Source organism: Emydura macquarii, unplaced genomic scaffold (genome assembly GCF_026122565.2).
Source record: "Emydura macquarii macquarii isolate MOO-44397 ecotype Brisbane River unplaced genomic scaffold, CSIRO-AGI_Emac_v2 contig_2897, whole genome shotgun sequence".
NCBI lineage: Eukaryota > Metazoa > Chordata > Testudines > Chelidae > Emydura > Emydura macquarii.
This window is the reverse complement of record NW_027133034.1, coordinates 27,031,005-27,053,501: the sequence shown is the minus strand read 5'-3', so window position 1 is coordinate 27,053,501 and position 22,497 is coordinate 27,031,005. Positions and strand designations below refer to the sequence as shown.

The 22,497-nt window shown below is 37.9% G+C and overlaps 1 protein-coding gene across 4 annotated transcripts in view; it reads left to right on the top strand.

Annotated features, from left to right (window-relative positions):
- Nucleotides 1-16,002, top strand: part of YTHDC2 (YTH N6-methyladenosine RNA binding protein C2) — a 54,985-nt gene extending 38,983 nt beyond the window's left edge. For 3 of the 4 annotated variants that reach the window (XM_067569230.1, XM_067569231.1, XM_067569233.1), the window contains 10 exons: nt 76-202; nt 906-1,111; nt 2,122-2,317; nt 2,888-2,997; nt 5,241-5,533; nt 7,088-7,265; nt 9,895-10,098; nt 12,018-12,200; nt 14,254-14,357; nt 14,547-16,002. In XM_067569230.1, the coding sequence (XP_067425331.1) occupies nt 76-202; nt 906-1,111; nt 2,122-2,317; nt 2,888-2,997; nt 5,241-5,533; nt 7,088-7,265; nt 9,895-10,098; nt 12,018-12,200; nt 14,254-14,334 (1,578 nt within the window). In that variant the 3' untranslated portion in view covers nt 14,335-14,357; nt 14,547-16,002. Of the gene's footprint in view, nt 1-75; nt 203-905; nt 1,112-2,121; nt 2,318-2,887; nt 2,998-5,240; nt 5,534-7,087; nt 7,266-9,161; nt 9,218-9,894; nt 10,099-12,017; nt 12,201-14,253; nt 14,358-14,546 lie in introns of those variants that run through there. The other variant, XM_067569232.1, reaches the window with a different exon arrangement.
- The last annotated feature ends 6,495 nt before the right edge of the window (nt 16,003-22,497 follow it).

The following is a 22,497-nucleotide window of genomic DNA, read 5'->3' as shown; positions in this document are numbered from 1 at the left end:
CTATACTCAAAATAAACACCTGGCAGTTTTGAGTTAAACACATTTGTAGGCATTTGAAAAAATATTTTTCTGCAGGCATGGCAGAAGGCACGAAGTGATGGCTGGGAGAGAGCCTTCTGTGAGAAGAATTTTCTCTCTCAAGCTACTATGGAAATCATCATAGGAATGAGAACACAGTTGCTTGGTCAGCTCAGAGCATCAGGTAACTTCAAAAACGTTTCATGTGTTTTTCTGAGACTAGATTTATTATGAATTGTTAAAATTTGAATAATAAGAATGAATTTCAAGGAAGTGCAACCATAACTTATTTGTGTAGTACTTATTAATACAGGGACTCAGAAAGCCAAATTTGATGATCTCATTATGCAACATCAACTTGTTTAACCTGAAATGGGCTAACACACAGTGAGTGAGTCAGATTCTTACGTTCAGCTGAGTTGTGAATGGTATAGGTCCTAAGAAGGAAGTGAAGATGGCACTAAGCTGGCTTTCCTTTCCTGATCCAGATGGATTAAGCTGGCTTCTGTGGTATAACTTGGGGCAACCCTAAGGGCTGTTCTAAGTTACTCTGGCTAAAATGATCCAAGATCTGGTCTGATATTTAGTGGAATAGAAATCCCAATGAAACAACTTACGTGTATAAGGTCTTCATTCTCAGTATTTTGTAGTTAATAAAGAGCCACTTTATTTTAGTATGTCAAAGCCCACTAACTGTAAGGATCTCAACCAAATTGTTGCATTAAATGTGGTAATAATACATACTGTGTTAGCTAGTATAAAATTTACAAGAAGCATTATGTGAGTTTATAAAATAAAGCATAAATACATAGTTTTTGCTCAAATGGAAATTTTAAAATGTATGTTTTTTTTAAGACTTCCAGTAATCTTTTTTCCCTCCCATTTAGGTTTTGTTAGAGCCAGAGGTGGAGGTGATATTCGAGATGTTAACACCAACTCTGAAAATTGGGCTGTGGTGAAAGGTGCTTTAGTGGCTGGAATGTATCCTAATCTAGTGCATGTGGACAGAGAACACCTTTTATTGACTGGCCCGAAGGAGAAGAGAGTGCGATTTCATCCTACCTCTGTTCTTAGCCAGCCTCAGTATAAAAAGGTAACATTTCTGTGAAAAGTTTTAAAAATACCTCCTCTTAGTTCTGTCCTTTTTAAAAAGGTGTGTGTGTGTATATGTGAAATTAATTACTATAGGGAAGATAAAGTAACTGTTTTTGTAAATTGGCTAGATGGGTTGGAGTCAGCTTATGTTTTAAAAGCAATATATGTTTAGTCATCTTGCCCTGAACCAGAACCAGAGTCATCTTGCTTGGGGGAATGAGACAAAATTACTAAATAAAAATATGGAGTTGTTTTGAAAATTTATTGACTTGTAGTGTTGACTGAGTTTGGAATGACAGCAACAAGGATTTTTGACCAGAAGCACTGACCTAGATTTTCCTTTGATATTCTTTTTTTTAACTAAAGAAATTTGGTTATAAAATAATAATGTAAAACTATAATACATTTTAATTTTTAGTATATCTCATTTTGCAGTCCTGAACTGTTTTACAGTTTATTGGGCTGCAGATTTGTCATGGCATTTTTATCAAAAAATCGCAGAGCAATCACGGTAAATTTAGGAAAAGTCACAGGTTTGGGAGGAAATGGTGTGTCAAGTCATTGAAGTACCATTTAAAGTGTGCGTGCATGCGAACGTGTGTGAGCTATCTCGGGGAAGAGGGAGACACATGGGTTCTGCCTCGCGGGAATGGGGGGTCTTGCAGGGGGCGGGCGGGCTGGAGGACCCTGCAGCAGCAGCTCCTGTCCCACAGTGTTGGACCTGGCTCCATGCTCTGACCATTGCAACCTGGCACATGGGGTCACAGTGCTGCTCAGGTTTGGCCTGGCCACTCCTCTGTCATGAGAGGTGTTATGACCCCGTGTGCCAGATTGAGTTTGCCACCATGCAGAGTGAGTTTGTTGCAGATTGATAGAAAAATCACAGTATCAGTGCCATTTTTCTGACTGTGACAACCCTGCAACCATAACCATTTATTTTAAATTGTTCCTAAAATGTTTTCATTCTCTAACAAATAAAAGGTACAAGAGCCTTGTTTTTGTTAACAGATTCCTCCAGCAAATGGTCAAGCTGCAGCAATTCAAACACTCCCCACAGACTGGCTTATATATGATGAAATGACTAGAGCACACAGGATAGCCAACATCAGATGCTGTTCAGCTGTGACGACTGTCACTGTGTCCCTCTTCTGTGGACCAGCTAGGTTGCCAAGTAATGCTTTGCAGGAACCTTCATCGTTTAGAGGTATAATGCTTTGAATTAGAAATTTTTCAATTATAAACAGTACTTTGACATATTAGAATTTCAAGACTGCTTATACAGGAATATTTAATGTATTTTGGGTAAATTGTGAGGGTCAAAGCCAAAACCATAGCTCTTGCAACCATTGAAAAATGTGTTAATGGTCCCATAGCAAACATCTTGGTTCTTATGGTATATGCTGTTTAAAGAGTAAATAATGGAAAAACAGAAAATGGAAGAAAAAAGAAATGTCTTTTGTGCAATGCATAAGAATTAGCAGGATTGGACCCTCAAGACCTGCGGAATAAAATGGTATTTTCTGCTCTGATATTGAAGTAAAGGTAGATACTCCAAATTAACAAACTCTTTTGTGAGAAGTTATATCATAAATTAAACAGAAAAGTTATATTTTAACATCCACCTTCATTAGAAGTACAGGGGAAAGAGAAAAAGCCAAACAAAAAAGTTCAAAACTAGTAGGGGAAGAAATTGTATTTTCATATTTAAAATACAGGTATACAGTTTAATAAAAATGCTAACGTAGCTTTTATTTTTTGAATTACATTAATTTAGTGGATGGTGTTCCTAATGATAGTAGTGATAGCGAGATGGAAGACAGAACTACTGCTAATCTGGCTGCATTGAAATTAGATGAATGGCTACATTTCAAACTGGATCCTGAGGTAAGTAATTCATTGAATGAATTTACCCCTTTTCAAGAAACAAATACTGTTTGCTTTCTGAATTTCTTCCCTTTACTGTGATTTTTAAAATAGTTGCGTCTTACAGAATTTCATTGAGAAGTTAAAAATAATTGTGCATCTTTTTTTCAAACACACACACACTTCTTAGGAGACCTAAATGAAAATCATAGCTAAGAACTTGACACTGGGTTGAAATAAGCAAAAAGATTTTTTTTTTTTTTTTAAAGGATTCAGAGTGACCAGTGTATCATATATTAGCCTGCTCGCCCACCACTTAGTCTTTTCAAATTATCAGATATATTTTTTTAAGACAGAAGGGTTTTTGCACACTCTACCTTCCACTGAATTAATCAAGGCCTAAAGTAATTTAAATTAATGTAATAGCTTTCTCCGATTGCAACAAATTAATGTCCTTATGCTGCACTGAGATGCATTAATGCAGATTCTTCTGCATGATTCCCACTGAAGGCAAAGTCATTTGGAATCTAATAGGTACAAGGATGTGCGTTATCAAATACAGGATCAGAGCCTAATGTTGTAAACTGGCGTATAACTATGCAGGTGACTGAAAAGTAAGATGTATGGGAGTATATATTATAAATGGAATACAGAAACACTGGCAAGTATTTTTTTTAAATGTGGGATTTGGGGAATTTTTACATTTGCTTCCAGTTTGAGTGTCACTTTTCAAATTCTGTTTACCCATTTCCTTTGCACCAGAAACAAAGCACTACTGTTAGATGGAGACATCAGAGTTTGCTTGGGCACCAAATAAGGAACAGAAGTCAGTGTCTTCCATTTGGGGAATTCCCATAAAACTTGTTCAATAAATGAATGTCTGACCTTATCCAGTGACTATGTATATGGTTCCATCAGACATTATTGAGATGCCCAGGTCTTAACTGTTTTCTTCTGGTAGCTCTTACATTTCCATATGGGAAGCTACCTTTCATATTTTCCTGTTTTGTCTGCACGCAGCCATTGAGTGAATCTTGTTGAACACCAAACAGTCATCAACACGATGCTGCTTCCGCTTCCCTAGGTGGTTCTGCACAGCAGAACGCTGTTAGGCAGCCTGAGGAAAGGAGTAGCAGAGGCTAGAGTAAGCTGGGGACAAAGTGGTCATTTCTGGAGTTGAAGAGGGAATATGGAGAGAGTCAAATATGAGAACTGTCATGGATGAATCTAGGGAGTGTAAATCTTGAGGGAGGTGGGGAAGTGGTGGTAGTGGTAATGATTGGGAAGTGACCAATCTTGGGTGAATCTGGGTTGAGAAAGAATCTGACTGGGCATGCTTGAGCAAAGCTGGGCATCAGTTCTGTAAGGAGGAGATGTTGAGGTACAATCTGGAGTTGGCAGGAGAAGGAGAGGTAGAGATGATTGGAAGGAAAAGTAGGAAATGGTGAGAGATATGGGGGAAGCTTATTTAGGTAGTGGGTGAAAATACACTAAAGAGACAGGCATTTTAGCTTAATGCCTCTTCTTAAAATTGTGTTCTACCTAAAATAGGATGAGGAGCATGGGCTACCAGGGAAAAGCCTTTAGACCCAATACAGAAAAGTATAGAGATCTGTAGAACGCTTTTTTGAAGTGAGCTTGGAATGCTTTTATTAGTTCACCTAATATCCACACTGAACTCTTAAGCCATCCATTTTAGCTTAAATCTATTTTAAGGGAAGGCGTTCAGTTAAGACTTTGTTTTATCCAACTGTGATTGAAGAATGCATATATTCAGAAAGAGAAATTACAGAGAAAAGGCATAAGATAAAAGAGAAAAACAGGTGAACAAATAAAAACTAGGTTCTAAATAAAAATTTAGAGAAACTGCCGAGAAAGCTGAATAAGGAAAACTCAGGAAATGTTTTGTTTTATTTTGTTAATATTTATTGTTTTTATATAATATATAAAGTTTAAAAAAAAAAAAAAGAAAACTCAGGAAATGGAATTTCACAAGCAAAAAGTTATGGAAAAGATTAGATGCAGATGCAAAATAAAAGTGGTTGAAAATAATTTCAGAAAAAAATTGGAGAAGAATGTGCAGAAAACAAGACCATATGATAGGCTAGTGGTTTTAAAACTGATTTTTAGTTTTACTAAAAAATGATGTATGTCACAGTTTGGACATTTTTCCCTCTAGAATGTCACACATTGCTTAGGATGTTAAGAGAGGGGGGCGTCTAACTGCAATCAGTCCTTTTTAACAGAGATGAAATTTATTACAGGCTGCCAGTCTGCTGCTACAGCTCAGACAGAAATGGCATAGTTTATTTCTGCGCCGCATGCGAGCTCCTTCTAAACCTTGGTCTCAAGTTGATGAAGCAACTATAAGAGCAATCATAGCTGTTTTAAGTACTGAAGAGCAGTCTGCAGGCCTACAGCAACCTTCAGGAATTGGGCAAAGACCAAGACCTATGTCTTCTGAAGAACTTCCCTTAGCATCTTCTTGGAGATCAAATAGCAGTAGGAAAAGCTCAGCAGAAACAGAATTCTCTGATGACTCTTCTAATGCTGAAAAGTAAGTTGGTAGAAACCTTCCAGATACGAGTGGTGTTTTTTTTTTGTTGGGTTTTTTTAGGTGGAAAAGTGTAACCTGTATTTCTGCTTATGGCAAAATCATGACCGTGGTTGTGGAGTAGAATGAAATAGTATAGTTTTCGCTGGGACAAACTGAAAGCAGGTCTGGTTCAAATTTGTATATACAATAGAAAATTTCACTTTTTGCAGATGACTACTCACAAAATGAAAGTTGGTCATTCTGTGCAGGTCTCACTTTCTTCTTCCACTTGTGCTCACACACCTTTCTTTGCTCTTCAGATCCATTGTTATTCCATTTTAATTCTTTAATTTAATTCCATTTAATTCCCCACTTTGTTTTCATTTATCTCTTTTCTCCACATCTACCCATAAATTGCATTATGAAAAGCCCATGCCATGTTGAGACTGGCGTAATAATTTTTATACTTTGAAGGAAATGTTATTTAATTTTATTTATGTATTTCCAGGATACCTTGAATTCTTTTAGGGGCCTAGAGGAGAAAACAGACAAATAACTATTTTAAAATAGATTCTGCAAAGGTGACCAGATTGAAATCAAAGTCATGCCTGAACTAGATAGGAAGTAGATTCTTATTGTTGTGTTGGTAGGTTTATGGCTATGCTATACGTTCCATTCCTTTAACGGATTCTACAGACACATAGATAGAAACAGATATTTTTAATTATACAAGGGTAAATTTCAAATTTGTCATACAATTGATTAAACTTTGCATGATGCATATGGATCATGATGCCAGGGGTAGGTCTATTATGCAGAAACAAGCACTTCTCTTTTCAAATTGCCTTTTGAAAAACAATTGGTCTGAGTATGTGTTCATGAGATAGGTTTAGTGTCTATTAAATGTAAGTAATACTAAGAGAAATGTAAACTTTAAGACTAAAACATTTAGCTGTGCTGTGTGATACAACAGTTTTTGTTAGGTATATTGTGATGGTGTTAAAATTTGCCTCCTGCAGTGATCTTGCTTATATGCGTCCATAATATCAAGCCCCTTCAAAAAATAAAATGTGGTAACTTTACCAGAAATTTTTTTAAAAAGCCACCAAAATTATTTCTTAATTGTCAAATAAGGTTACTCTGAGTACACTTAACTTCTGAACCAGATTAATTGGGGAGTGTGGGGTGGGGAATCTGTCTCATGCATCATTAGGAAAGAAGACCAACTGAAAGATCTTGCTGTCCTAAGAAGCGTGGGTGTGTGTGACAGAATACTATATTTTTCCAAGTATGTCTGTCCTCTGAGGGGCAGCATGCTACCAATGCACCCTATCCACCAAATTTGCCTCTGGAGGGAAGGAGCAGAACCCCCATCCTCCAAAACCAGAGAATAACTGGTATTTAAAGTTAACTGAAAATTGTTTAACTTGTGTGAGGAATGTAATGCATGTAACCATTCTGCAGACTCTTAGAGCTTTAGCTGAAGTTTTTAAAAACTTTCTGCTATGATTGCTGTTTGTACCGATCACTTGTTATGTTGTGAACAGTTTTATATCCTCTCCTATCCTCCCTCAGAATCCTAATGAAATCTACATCTCCAGCATTTCACCAGCCTCAGAAATACAAAGAAAGAGGTATCTTGCACTCTAAAAGAAGTTCAGATGACAGGTCAGATCAGTCATCTGTGAAATCCACAGACAGTAGTAGTTATCCCAGCCCATGTGCCAGTCCTTCTCCTCCATCATCTGGAAAGGTAAAGTATCATCTTATTCATAAGTGTTAAAAACTAGAAAATCTGAAGTAAACTTGCTGATAGTCTTCAGATGTAAAAAGAGCAGACTATTATTTGTATTACAGTGGCACTTGTGGATCCTAATCAGGGATCCTGGCTCCAATGTGTAAAGCACTATAGGGGCGGCCAAACCGTGGCTCATGAGCAGCATGCGGCTCTTTTTTACAGTTAAAGTGCGGCCCGCGGAGTCCCCTGTGCCCCCCTCCTCCCCATTCTCCACCTACCAGACTGGGGTGGGGAGCTCAGAGCTTCTGCCCTGTGGTAGGGCTAGAGGATTCGGTCTAGTGGAAAGGAGAGTCTCGGGAGGATCAGTAAGTTTGCCCACCCCTTTTGCTATACAAACATAAAGTAGTGCATGCCTCCAAGAGCTTACACTCTACATTAAATACCCTCAGTACCATAGTTTGAACACAACAAAATTTATTACCAGAGGAATTCTTCATAGAGTGATGAATTAGAACAAATTGGAAAGCTTTTGGCATGCTGCACACAGGGCATGTTGCTACATGTAAGTGTGCAAGAACAGCTGTCTGTCTTATTGTACACGTACACATTACATACTGAATTAAATTCACCTTGCCTTTTCCTCATGGTTTTAGAATAATATATGAAAATCATTAAATGCCATGTACTTAATTATTTAGCAATCAGATTATGAAATTAAATAGTAGCATGACCTAATAGGCTTTTTCATCTCTCTAATGTAGAAAGGTCCCATTAATGGGAAAATTTTGGTGCTGCTTTACTATGGAGGTATATTAGCATGCCTCCATAATGTGTCTTGGTAGTAAATTGTCTGAATTTGAAATTACCAGTAGGTGTCCAGCATACATAGATGGGCAGGGATCTAAAAAGAGGGGTCTAATCACTGAAATTGAGGTGATGAACATAATATCCCTAGACTAATATTGTACTTGCCTCAATTTGAAAACCATATAATACATTAGGAGAATGCAACTACCATTTTCATAAGGAATAATCTTGCATTCTAGCTCACAACTGAGCATTAAAAATTTTGGACTGTAAATTGATCAGCTGTTGTATAACTATATGTCTTAACTGAAATTTTCTTTTGCTACATTGAGTATCTCTTACTCATTCTTCCCTTTTCTTTGGGTATCTTCCATTTTGTCTTCCTTCATGTTCATCTCCCTGTTTTGTGGCTTACTGTTATAGGAGATAGGGCTTTCCACCTAGAATTACACTGTATTCTTTGGGTATATGTTTAATGTATCTGAAAAATGTGAACTCCTTAATTACAAAAATTTTCCTAAATCAGAATTTAGCCACTATTTCATAAGTCCACTCAAACCTTTTGTTTGTCAGATGAAAATGTTTTTATATTTTTTCTAACAATATCAGCTAGAAAAGTTATCAGATTGCACACCAACTTCACTGGTGATCATAGCAATTTCTTAATCGACTGAGATTCAGCACCTGGACTTCTCCAACTATTGTGACTTTTGTCTGAGAGTCTTTCCCTCCATTTCCTTTAATGGTGTGCATCAGGGCCACACTCCATGGTTCTCATTTTATTTTGTGACACTTGCGTTATGTCTTGTAGCTTCATTGTGGTAGCTATGTGCATTCCACAAGAAGAAATATTTCAATGGAGTGGTTGAGTTTAGCTTCCTTCATGTGCATAGAGAGTATGCCTTCAGTCACTGATTCCCTTTGCCTTTCTCACAGTATTTCCATAGATACTGGATACTGTTTGCTCCTTTTTTATAGCAGTCTAATTTCCCCCCACCTCCTGCAGGTCTTTTGTCTCTAGCAGGTTTAATTGATTCCTTATTTAATTTTTTGAGTTGTGATTTCTGGAAGGCTTATTTTTTTCATCCTAATCCTAAAATGCAGAGGGGAAACATCTTTGCAGTTCCTGGATGTGAGAAGGACATTTTGATAGGATTAAGGTAAATTATTAAACTGTAGCCTGTCTGATCATATGTTTTACCAAAAGGACGATCAAACATGAGTGAGCAACTTCTAATTGTTGCAGTTGCTTAGGGCTATTCTTCTGAGAACTGTTCTTTTAGTTCTATTATTTGCTAGAGTTTCCTAAATTAATAGCTTTAGATAGATGTGTCAAAATTAATTTCAGTTAATCTCAAATGGGATATTTAGCTAGCTGTTATTTGCTGCTTCTCCTTGTTATTTTGGGTAATATTACTCATAGCTCATTATCTGAGTCGATGGCAACTGATCTGCAGAAATGGGAATTTCTTATATGGCAGTCCCTGTCTCCAGACTTGTACCAACACCTGTCTTTCAGTTGCTGTTAGTCAGATAGCTAGTTCCATCCAGTAGGCTTCTGTTGTCGCTTGCTAAAATTGAAAACTAATTTCTGCTTTGGAGGCTGTCAGCTGGAGCAGGGTCTGTGGATGAAGGAATTACAAGTGTTACTCATTGTGCTTGGTGGCCTCCTTGATTTTCACATGAGAAACCACACCTATCCAGCCTGCATTAGTGCAGTAAGAAATTCCTCTTTCTGCAAGACTATAGTTCTGCTATAACTTTGTGAAAAGATGGCTAAACAAGGGATTTTTGCTTTCTTCAAATACTAGAAACTCAGTCTGCTTCATTTTTGCAGGGATCTAAGTCTCCTTCACCAAGACCAAATATGCCAGTTCGGTACTTCATTATGAAGAGCAGCAACTTAAGAAACCTTGATATTTCTCAACAAAAAGGTATCTGGTCTACAACCCCAAGTAATGAGCGTAAACTAAATCGAGCCTTTTGGGAAAGCAGCATGGTTTACTTGGTATTTTCAGTTCAAGGATCGGGACATTTTCAGGTGAGTCTTAAATTAGTGCACCCTGGTGGTCTCATAGCACTGCAACAAATTACAAGGCACAGAATGGGAGTTTTGCTTCTGATTTTTAAAGCTTTACAACTGTTGTGATTAGTAGGGTGACCAAGTAGCAAGTGTGAAAAATCAGGACGTATGTGGGTGGGAGAGCAATAGGCACCTATTTATTTGAGAAAAAGCCCTGAATATCAGGACTGCCTGTATAAAATTGGGACATCTGGTCACCCTAGTGATTAGTGATGGAGAAAGAACATTTCACGTCCCTTTGGAGTCTCCCCTTCCAACTAACTCAGGAAAGTCATTGAAAAACTGAGGAAATCTAGATATAGTTCATTAATCAGAATAATGTTTGTGTCCTCCATGTGTTCTCTGGAATTAAAAACATAGGGGGAAATAAGTAAGGGTATCCTCATTTCCCTCCCCCCTTCCTCTGGCTTCTAAAAATAAATGTAATAGTGTACATTTGTGATCTTAGCATGGAAACTTCCTCTAAAAATCATGGGGCTCCCTAGCCTGGGAGAGATGCCGATACACAGACTGCTTCCACTGAGTATTTGTCCTAGATCCATAGATCTTAAGACCAGAAGACAGGACCATTATGATCATCTAATCTGATCTCCCATGTAACACAGGACATATAATTTCACCCTGTAACTTCTGGTTAAGCTAAGATCTGTCTTCCTAAAATACATCCAATCATGTTATAAAGACTTGAAGTGATGAAGTCTACCTCATCTCTAGTTGTTCCAGTGGTTAATTAACATGGGTATTAAAAGCTTGTGCCTTATTTCTAGACTGTATTTGTCTAGCTGTACCCTCTAGCTATTGGATCTTATTATGCTTCGGTCTGCTAGATTTGAGTCTCTTGCTATCAGAAATCTCCCCATGCAGGTACTTGGAGACCAAGACCAAGTAACATTTTAATCTTCTCTTGGATAAACTAAATAAATTGAGCTTCTTGATCTGGACTGTGTTTTTGTTTGTACATCACAAATATAATTATGGTCACTTGCACCTAGAGAACTGATTTTTAGTTCAGTGATCAAATGTTCTAGATATAAATATAAATAAACTGAAAAATTAAAATAATATTGCCATACACTTTACTACTTTACCATGCTTTTTTAACTTTGTGTGCCTTTCAATGTACAAAATAATGGAATCATTTTAGTCATTGTTTTTCTTGTTTAAATTATCAAGACCTTAAAAAAAATCAGAATCAGTGTTAGACTGTTTTAAAATATTACATCAGGCATTTTTTTTTTTTTTATTTTAAAGTGAAGTGCAATCACTTTCAATTCCACCATTGACATTTTTAAGATGTATTAAAAAAACTAGCCTGTGTTGAACATCCTTACTATCTTAAATTTGCTGTTTTGCACGTTTTGACCTAATTGCATTCCAGTACATGGACCAGATTTTTGTAATTAGTTTTTTTAATACTTTTGAAGGTCATTAAATACTTTTCATATGTTATATAACTTGATTATATCTCTCTTCAGACAAGGAAAGAAAAATAGTGCTAGATGAGGTGTTTAAGTACATTGAATTTTTGTTCAGCTTCATTATATGGGTGATTTCTATCTAAAAATTCCATTCATTTGCACCAAGGGACATGAATTACCTGTGGAAAATCTGATTGATACCTCTACTTATCTTTTCTATACCTCTGTTTCCTCCTCTGGAAAATAAGTAAAATATACTTGTGTGCCTCATGGGGAATATGGTGAAAGACTGATGTTTGAGTGAAGCACTTTGACATTCTTGTATTAAAGAGACTATGTAAATGCAAATGATTATTTTATTCCTAGGTGGCAGGGTATTGTTTGATTTATACAATCTACTTAGTTCTGTCTTTCAATTAAATATATGTTGCTTCCCTTTTATTTTTAATTTTTCCACAGGGTTTTGCTAGAATGTCTTCAGAGATAGGACGTGAGAAAAGTCAGGACTGGGGTTCTACAGGCTTGGGAGGAGTGTTTAAGGTGGAGTGGATCCGGAAAGAAAGTCTTCCCTTTCAGTTTGCACACCACTTACTCAACCCTTGGAATGATAATAAGAAAGTACAAATAAGCAGAGATGGACAGGTAGCATTTATTTTCATTTAAAATATGATTACACTGCTCAGTGTTGAACATACCGTGTATTTAAAAAAGGTGGTTTTTGTGGTTTCTTTACTTTCCATTTTGTATTCTAATCTTAATGCATGAGTTTTTTTTCTTATTTTTAAGCTTTTGCCCACTCTAACCTTTCCTATCTGGTAAACTTCAATTTCATATCATTGGCTCACTGGGCTGTGTTACCATTAACTTACTGGGAGGGTTCCTGTATTCCTTTATTGCTGAGATGGTTGTTGGAAATCCTATAGAATTATTCCTTTGTCCTGCATTGTTTTGCCTTACCTTTATTTGCAGCTTGGTTGAAGTTTGTTCTGAAATGGGGTTGCTTGTTTTTATCCAGAGTAAACAGTCGCATGAAATCCAGCCAGCTTTTTGCTTCTTTTGGACATGGGCAAACCTATTGTGCTACTTTCAAATTAATCTCCATTAACTGGAAACTAACTTGCTTTTCAGTTTCTCAGCAATGATAAAGTCCCTCCTACCCAAAGAGGTTTCAAAGCTGAGAACTTGAGTTTTTTGTATAGTTTTAGGAGACTGTATCATTACCCTGAGAGAGAGTTGGTGGGTGGGGTTTATTATCCTTGGGCCCAATCCTCCAGACTAAGGCCACAAGCAACTAATGGTATCAAGCATGCATAGTCTGCTGGGCACCATTGCACCAGCCAGAGTGACCACAGTTGATGGCATTGTGCCAGGCATCATGTAGGGAAGTTCCCAGATCTGGCTCAATCCTGTGAATCCATGAATCTCTTGGATGGCCTGGCCCACAGGCAGCATCAAGGCATGCACCCCTTCACAAGTTGATGGAGAATTTGAGAGCACAGTGTGCTGGGGTGTTTTTGTCCATCCTGACAATGTGGCCAAAGTCTATACAATGCGGCTTTTGAATATAAGGAGCAATTGAAGGAAGGCCACATCTTTGCAAGATTGTGACATTTCCTACAAAGTCAGACTACTTTGTGTTCAGGTTTTGGCACTGACTGCGCAAGTGGGATGATTTTAGGATCCAGATTTCTGACTCGTATAGCCATACAGGCAGTACACAGATTTGATAGATCCTGAACTTTTGTCTCAGTGCAAAGATGTTTTTGTGTCCACTAGTGAGACATGGATTTGAGATAGCTGGTGGAAGATTCCCCCTGTGCAGGGCAATTCACCACTGACAGAGAACTTGTTGATGCAGCTTTGCTACCTCCTATGCCCAGTAACCCCCGTTCCCCAGTGCTGAGGGTGAGTTATGTCAATGGGTTGGGGAGGGGAAAGAGTGTGGCACAGTGGAGCTCTACCATGTCCAAGCCTCTACAGATGTGAAGCCCCTAAGAATCATGCCAGTGGCCTAAGTTAGGGTTGCTCCTGTGCAACGCTGAATTGCACTGGAGCCTGGCAGTGCATGTGCCACCAGTTCCATGTGCCCTCTGTCCACTCATCTGAGCTTTTCTTGGATGGAGTGGAGCATTAAGGACTCTAACCCTTTATATTATTTTTTTTAGTTATGCTTAGGATGTCCTTTTGTATACACTAATGTTGTGTGGGAGTGTTAGAGTTCTGTAGCAGGTCTCCCAGGAAAGAACCCTGACCGCTGTTCTACGAAAAATCATGGAGGAAATGTATAAACAGTCTGAATCCCGTTTTCCCTCAAAACCATGAGAATACAGCCACGTGGACACTTTACCATTTTACTTCTGCTTATTGCTTGAGACAGGCTAGGTTGTATCCTCAACTTTTCTATTTTCTATTGTATTATAAAGATTCTTATACCACGCTTACACATAATATTTAAGTATCTAACTTGGGATCTGTAACGTATTTGTTGAACATCTGCCTCTGATTGTACTTAGTATGTATTAATAGCAAACAGGATTCGCTCTTCCAGACAAAACAAAAACCAAATATTGCTAATTTTGTCTTTACCTCCATTGCTGTAATTTGCTTCTCTGTGTTGTGGTCATCTTGTAACATGTCTGGTAGTATTAAATGCCATTAAATGTATCACGTAAGTTATTTTTCTTTTGGTCTGCAGGAATTGGAACCACAGGTTGGAGAACAGTTGCTACAGCTTTGGGATCGGATTCCTTTGGGAGAGAAAAACACAACTGATTGACAATATACAATGACACACTTGAGGTATTACACTATCATGTAAAGTCATATTTTTCTGTGGTAGATCATCAGTAAACTTTTCCTGGTCTTTATCCTATGTATTTTCACCAATTTTAATGGTAACTATTAAAGAAAAAAGCTGCTGCTTAATTTTGTTGGAGAAAATATAGATTGTTTTAATTTTCTTAATCTTTTTCTCCTTGAATTTTACAGTTCTGGCCGCTGAGAAACATCTGTTTTTATAACCACTAGAACCAGCACTGCTCAGCACTGACACAAATAGAAGAGGGAAAAGCCATGTAATGAAATTGGCTGTTGGAATTCAGACCATTTCTCTAAAATTAGCATCATAAAAATAAAATGAAGCAGGTTTTCAGTAAGCTCACAGTAATAACTGATATAACAGCATTTTGCTAGTGTGTTTTTGACTGAATGAAAAATGATGTATGTTTTATTTGTGTGATGTTCAGTGTGCAATTTATTTCTAAACACTTAATTTTGAAACTTCAAATATTAAGTTTAAAACAATGGAGCAGACTGAAGTTGCTGGTGAATTTTAAATAGTACAGTAGGCAGTTAAATAGACCCTTTCCTTTCAGAACAGTCCAGTGCAGCAGAAGGTTTGGGAGCAACTAGTGTAATATTAATTAGTCTTAGAATTAACATTTTATTATTTAGTTCTTGAGAACAGAAATTTCCAAATGTAGTTGTTGAAGGTTTTTCAACTTAGATGCTCAAGGGCTACTTTTATTATTGGATATATGCAGACAACTGATGGGGCAGAGGGTGCTCCTTCCTTGCTAACTAAAAATTGCATTTAAATTTGCAGCATGAATGGAAAGGAAAGGAAGGTTCTCCCTTGCCTGAAAGGGGGACTGGAAACTCCCTCTAGACCAACCTATCTTTTTAATCTGCATACCCATAACTCCCTCTTCATACGGTGGATACTTCCCTCATTGCTACTTATTTATCATCTGTATGGAAAGTGGATCAGCTTTTTCAAAGGCTGAAGTCAAAGCCAAAAACCTTGGGTTTCTAACAAGTAGCATCTTTTGTTGAAGACCTAATTTTCTAATTGCTCTCTTTCCTGACCTGCATATATGCTTTTGTATTGTCCTACATGTACATGAAGGCATCCATACTGTGTTACACTTTTAATGATATACATAGCTGCTGTACTGTTTTGATGGGCAAGATGGACATTTAGCAGTCCAGTGATATCTGTCACTGATCTTTAAATACTTTCCCTTTCAACACTCATTAAAACTTTGGAAGGGACTGCAGTTCTATACGTTAAAAAACTCACAAGAAGAAAAAAAATTGTGAGTGGCCTTAACAGCAGGGAAAAGAGAGAGAAAAGAAAATTCTTCTGTTTTATTTGGGGAAACATTGATACATTACATCAGCTAAGATTAAAGATATTCTGAATGCTTACTGACTTCTGCATGAATTTTTATTCTTTAACTTAAATTTTTCTTGTATAGATTTGACACGCTTGGTTTGAGATCACCTGCAATTAGGTTCCACTGTACATCATTGTAATTACGTTTTCCCTTGTTAAATTTTGCTAACAATGAGCTTAGTTTCATATTTTGCATTTTAACTGTTTAGTGTTTTGAAATTAGAAATATGGAATTTCTGGAATAAAGTTGTTTCAGTTTTAGCTTTATGATGTCTTCCAATCATTAGTCCTTGTATATAGAGTAGATGATCTTAGTAAAAATACTACTTGACCAAATTCAATGTAAATACAATAGTAACTGGCAATACACATTTAAAAAATGCAGTATATTATACAGGAAGTAAAACTAATTTAGTAAATGTATTGAGTTCTTAGTTAGGTGTGGGAGAAGTTGAGTTAATTATGAGCCAAAATGTTATAAAACACAGTGTAAAATACTTTGAATCAGGAATGGGTAGTAATTTCCATAATAACCACACTTTCTGCAGTTGTCTATACCTTTCATCTCAATTTATGGGACAATGCAGCAAATGGATTTTATAGCACGGTTGGGACATCAGGATGAATTTTCCATGTTTTTTTTTTTGAGCATGCCATCTCTGCTAATCTCGACAAAACCAGGGTAATGCTGTGCTGAGAGAGTAAGGACTCAGATGTAATTTAGCTTCCAATCTTGTAATTTACTACAAATTCTGACTCTGGTGGGCACACAATTAATTGGTCCAGTGGTCTTGCTTTTATTGTTTTCTGGATTTTTTTTTTCCATGCAAGTAGCAAGACCTCTTCCTTTCCTGTTTTGTCCATGGATATTAGTTCAGGGCATTCACAGTTCGTGTCTCGGAGGGAAAACTGAACTCCAGCCTCTGGGAGGATAAAATCAGAAATGAGTAATGGCTTCAGTACCAACATCATAGGTAAATGGGGGTTGTGCCATAAAAAAGCTATGGGTATAAGTATGGGAATATCTTGCACAACCTGATGGGTGTTACAATAACTGTTGTACATGAGGATACAAAGGAGCTTAAACCTCTAATTCATACATTTGTAAGGTCAGTGTTACAGTATGTCAACAACAACAATAATAATAAAAAGCTTCCCATTAGTTTATAAGGCTGCTTTAACAGGAGATATAGAAAATCAAGTAATCGTGAATAGTTAGATATTTGTTAATGCTCATCCTGAGGGTTTTTTGACATGCAGCAACAATAATTGTGGTGTGGTCTGTGGAGGGGGTGGTAAATGCCTCTGCAATAAATAGCAATACAAGTTGATACACGCAAAAACTTCCAGCAAAGCTTTCTAGTAGATCCAAGTGTCTTCAGTCTTTACCATTGAAGAAACTAACTTATTGAGAGATGAAATTTTGAACTAAGAAGACTAAACATTGTGATTTGTGGTCTCATTTTGCTGTTCAAAGTCACTTGCAGACATTTGTGTATTTCTAAATAAAAATACAGGACGAAGGTTTATTAATCCTGTCTGTCAATCATTTTCTCACCTAAATTGGATAACTACTTTTTCAAGTCAAAGTAAACTAGTTTGGTAACATAAATATTTAAATCTAGGATGTTAAACTGCACAATGACAGTTAGTTTCCAATACATTAACACAAGCCATTCTTGATGTTTAGACCAGGGACCTGAATTTTAGCTTGGCCTTCACTTAGGCTCCTCTTTAAGACTTGCTTTGGGATCTAAAGGCTTGTCCACATTAAAAGGTTCCACTGGTGGATCTTTCCTATTGGTGGCAAGTGCCATGCCTATGTACACAAATTCTCTTATTAATGGTTCTCTGTACATTCATCCATTTAAGTTGCCTGGGAAGTTCATTGATATAGTACCAGCATGGACACCCCTTCTCTCCCTGCTAAGGTAATTGAATTGCTCAAACAATCTTCTGCAACATGGAACAATAGCAGGAAGTAGACTGTCTGGTCATCTTTGTACACTTGACTGCTTTGGGTCATGTCAGCTCTGAATCAGCCACCTCTTCAAATCCTACTGATGCAAACGTGAGCAGTAGAGACATATTTTGGGGTGAGCATTTTACTTTTCTCAGCCTGTGTACTGATGTTGCCTTTGATCACTATACTTTGCATATCTTCCTGCATCTCTGAAGAGGTTATCTTCATTGCTTTGTGGGGCAAGAACCACATCTTGTTCCAGTTGCTGATGTGGAGCAGGGCCTTCAACCCAGGTCTCCCTCCTCTCAAGTGAGTGCCCTAACCACTGGGCCGTGGGTTATCCTGAAGTGGCTGTGCCTGTTCAAGCTGTTCCGACTTGTATAAATAGTTAAATATTAATTGGAGTAGAGACTGAAACCTTAGTCTCCTTGGAGATTGGCCTAACTACAGGTCTCTAGTAATTCTTTGGTCCAATGCTCATTTAATATTTTATGTGAAGTGGAACAGTTTCAACAAGAAAGATTGAGACCCACCCTAGAATACCCTATAAGTCAGTGTGGGGATTTTAACCTATCTCCTACATCCTGGGTGAGTGCTTTAACCACTGTGCTATTGGGTAGAGGACACCATCACATATGTGTTTTGCAAGACCGGACTGACTTGTCTTAGCAACTAACTACAAGAGAGTGTTCATGGTGAATCTGAAGCAGAGAGAGGTGCCTAAAAGGAAGTACCTAGCTCCTTTTAGGAGTGGGGTTTATACCTTGCTCCTCTCATCAGCATTTTTTACTGGCTAGCTTAGACAGCCCCCTGCTCAGCTTGCTGGCATCTCTGAATTGCATCTAAAGGTGCTTAACTCTTCCTATGCATTATATAGGGACCCTGGGTGCCTAATTTTGGGCTGAAAATTCCGCTAGGCGGGAGGATACCTACAAATTAAGTGTTGCAACATTGAGTCTTAGTCCCCTTTGTGGATCTAGCCCACTGGGGGTGGGAGAAGGAGGGATCTTTCTTGAGGATGAGGTTATCCCCAACACATCTCCATGTGGTAGCCAGAACCCTGGTTTGGAGGCTGTTGACCAGGATCTGTTTTGGTGCAGACACAGGGTCATATGTTGGCTTTGCCAGAGACAGTGGAGTTTGGAAACGAGGACCTCATCCAGTCAGCAAGCTATTTTTATTGTGGCCCTTTCAAGCCAGTTGGGGGGGTTAATCCAGTTAAGAGGTATTTGGGGGACTTTCTTCTGGGTTTGCATGGCTCCTACTATTACTGATTGTTTTAAAAAAAAAAAAAAAAAAAAAAAAAGCAGATACTTCTGCCTTCATGTTTAGCTATGTCCGTCCCTGGTTCTTATCCTTCATTGTTGATGTACCATGTTCACTGTTTTTCCCTCCTCACTAGCTGCAGATGGACCACTCACCTGCTGCTAGGGTGACCAGATGTCCCAATTTTATAGGGCAGTGCTGATATTCAGGGCTTTGTCTTAGATAGGTGCCAACTACCTTCCAGCCCCTGTCCTGATCTTTCACGCTTGCTATCTGTTACCCTATCTGCTGTTTGGCTTAGTTGACCCTCACCTTCCATCTCACCATCACTGCCCTCCTCTCTGTTCAGTGCACCACACGGTCTCATTGAATTGTGTTGGACACTGGAGTAGCACAACACAAATAGTTGTAACTATAACACAAATAGCATAACTATAAAATAGTTCTATGGGGCAGGGTTGGTCTGTCTCACCAGTGCATAATACAAGTTGGATGTCACTGTAATATATAATGTGTATACTTAATAGCCTTAGAGACCCTACCTGAATATATGGGCCTGAAACTCTCTAGAGGGTCAGCTATGCTGGAAAGAACAGCTTGGAGTGGCTGTCAGATCTTCTGCATGAGAAATCTTGTAACCATGAAGGAGGCCAATGTAATGTCAACTTGAAATTCATGCTTTAAAACAATTAAGTGTCAGTCATTAAAATGTGCATATTAGCCTGTGTTAATCTGATTTCACCCCTATTTTACCCTCTGCTTTCCACTTGTCTTGTTTTAAATTGTGAAATCTTTAGGACATAGGAAGACACTATGAGCTTATATCATGGTTGCACAAAAGGGCGTCCATCTGATAGGGGGCCTTTGACCACTACCTCAAAAAATATGTTTGAAAGACCTGCACTGAGAATTTAGCTGTTGTCAAGTGCAGAATCCAGATAATCTTAGTGAGCGAATCTTTGTGTGTGAAACTATAGAAAGTGGGAAGCGTTTACACATTGTAAAGGAAGTATTCTTTTCATAAAGAATACCCCTGACTGCTATACCATTCATGCAAATTAAAATGCAGGCTTAGTTATCTATTTGGAAAGAGCTCTACTAACAGGCAGTGCTCACTGTAGCAAGGAAATTGTGACCTGGCACAATTTCTTATAATTTTTGAGGCTGATGTTAGTCCCTTAAAGGTATGCAGTTGAAGGTTGACACTTAAAGGTTAAAATTCCTTTCCATTGCAGATGCTCATTAATGCCCTTGACAATTTGACCTTGAAAATAGCCATGAGAAATAATTTTGCTGTAAAATAAGATTATTGAAATAGTCTACATTTTGGAGATTTTTATCTTGAAATTTAGTTCTCAGGTGGTCCTCAGTAGAGTGAAAACCTCTGCTTGTGTTTTCCTTTCAATTTTTTGTTAGGGTAACTTGTCTCAAGCAATCTGTAACCAATTGCAGTGAGAAGTGGTGGTGTGGTGTGTTGGTTTTCTGAGATTGGTATAGAACACTAAAATTACAACTGGGGAGCCAAAATCTGTAGTAAGTTGTGCTGCAAACAGTTCACCCCTTCTTTCAAAGACAGAAATAAGGGCCACCATTTGGGATGAAATGTGGCAATTTGTTTTTAACAGTGCATGGTCAGCTTAAACTATTATGCAGTGCGATTGTGAAAAATATCATATCCACCGTATGCAATAATTGATCCAACTCAGTTTGGAAGCTGGTAAAATTGCATCACAAGGCAGTAACAATGAAACACAGTTCTTATTAAAAAGTAGGACCTGAACTGAGGCATGTAAATTGTTTGGATTGACCACTGTATCTCTTCATTTTGACTTTTCAGAGCTAAATTGACTATCCATCTGAGATTTAGCCACATGATTAAACTTTGAAAACACTTATATAAAATTACACCCATTTACCTGTAAACATCATTGCTTTAAGAAGTTAGTTTTTACTTTTTTAAATTGATATTTATCTGTGGTCAACTAAGACAATTTTGTCAACTTTATTTTTTAACTGAATAGGTGTATATTATGAACCAGCTTGCTCATGGAAACTTCCATTTACGCATAGGTTGATGATGATGTACAGTAGACATGGGGGGGAGGGTGGCTGTATGTATGATACTGCTTTCCACCTGCATTATCATCTTCATGTAATTAAAATGATGCTATTAAGATGCTCCATTCATTGTGTATTTTCTTCTAATTAAATTACGCTTAACAGTGTATAGCAAAAAATCTTAGTCTAGTATTTTCACAGTGCCAGTGTCTAATAAACATGTATACATTTTTAAAATGCAAAACATTAGTTTTATATGTTTCAGGTTTGACTCCCTGTATAAATAAATGGCCATTCTGAATAAAGTAAGAGCTAAAGTGTGGCCCGAGGAGTCCCTCAATCCAAGTGGCAAAGGCCCCACCCCCCCCCCAACTCATGTCATGCCTGACACACACACTGCCCCAACCTACTGTTGTCATAATATAGATCGCAAAGGCATCGTGTAAGATATCTTTTTGTTAACTGGTGACACTGTTCCCAAAAATTACTGTGATGTGTCTGGATTGTGCATAATGAGTTATAGATGTGTACTGGAAATACATTCTTAAAATGTGTTTGGGAGACAGAGCATGAACCAAGCCTTCCCTAGACAAAGAAATGTGTATTTACCTGTCCAACTGGCTTGGTTACAGGCAAAGAATAATAGAAGTACATTTATATAGATGGAAAACAAAGCCATCAAGCTAAACGAGGGGGAGAAGACTGTTCAGCAATCACATGGAGGGATGGAATCTGCACCCCAGGAAGCCTTCCTGGTTCTTGAAACAGAAACCTTAGAGTGACTGTAGGTAATATAAGGGGGGCACAGAGACATTTTAGTTCAGGAACAGCACTCTTAGATTCTGAGAATGTGGGGTCCCTTAGTTTGGAGGGCTAGGGATGCTGGCAACTTGATGTACGAGAACTGCTGAGGCAAAGATTCTAACTTGCTAAGATTAAGTTTGTCACTAGAAAGCATGTCTGTCTGTTTTATTTGTAACCATACCTATCTTCTATTCATACTTAGAGGTTTAAGTGATATTTTGCTAATAAATTCATTCTTGATTTATTATGCATCAATCTCAATGCTATGCATTAAACTGGAGGGTGAGTGCTCAGCTACCCAAGCAGACTGATGCATCTCTTTGGTATCTCTCTTTGGAGTAAGCGAACTTAACTTCTGTGAGTGTCCAGTGAGAGGGACTGGACACTGTAAAGAGATGGCTCTGAGTTCTCTGAGGGGCCCTGGAGCAGTGAGGTTCACTGATTGTTACCTGCAAGGCAAGGTTTGGACTAGCAGAGCCCTGAAGAGTTTGCTGGCAAGACAGACAAACTGGTGTGACACGTAGCTTAGCAGCAAAACTCACTTGCAGAGGCTGAGTGGGGTAACACAGAGGCTTACAGTTCTGGGTACTCCATTCAGGACATCACATAAATGTTGTAATGGATTCATACACTACCACTTTTAATTGGTTAGAAATCAAAATTTACATGCT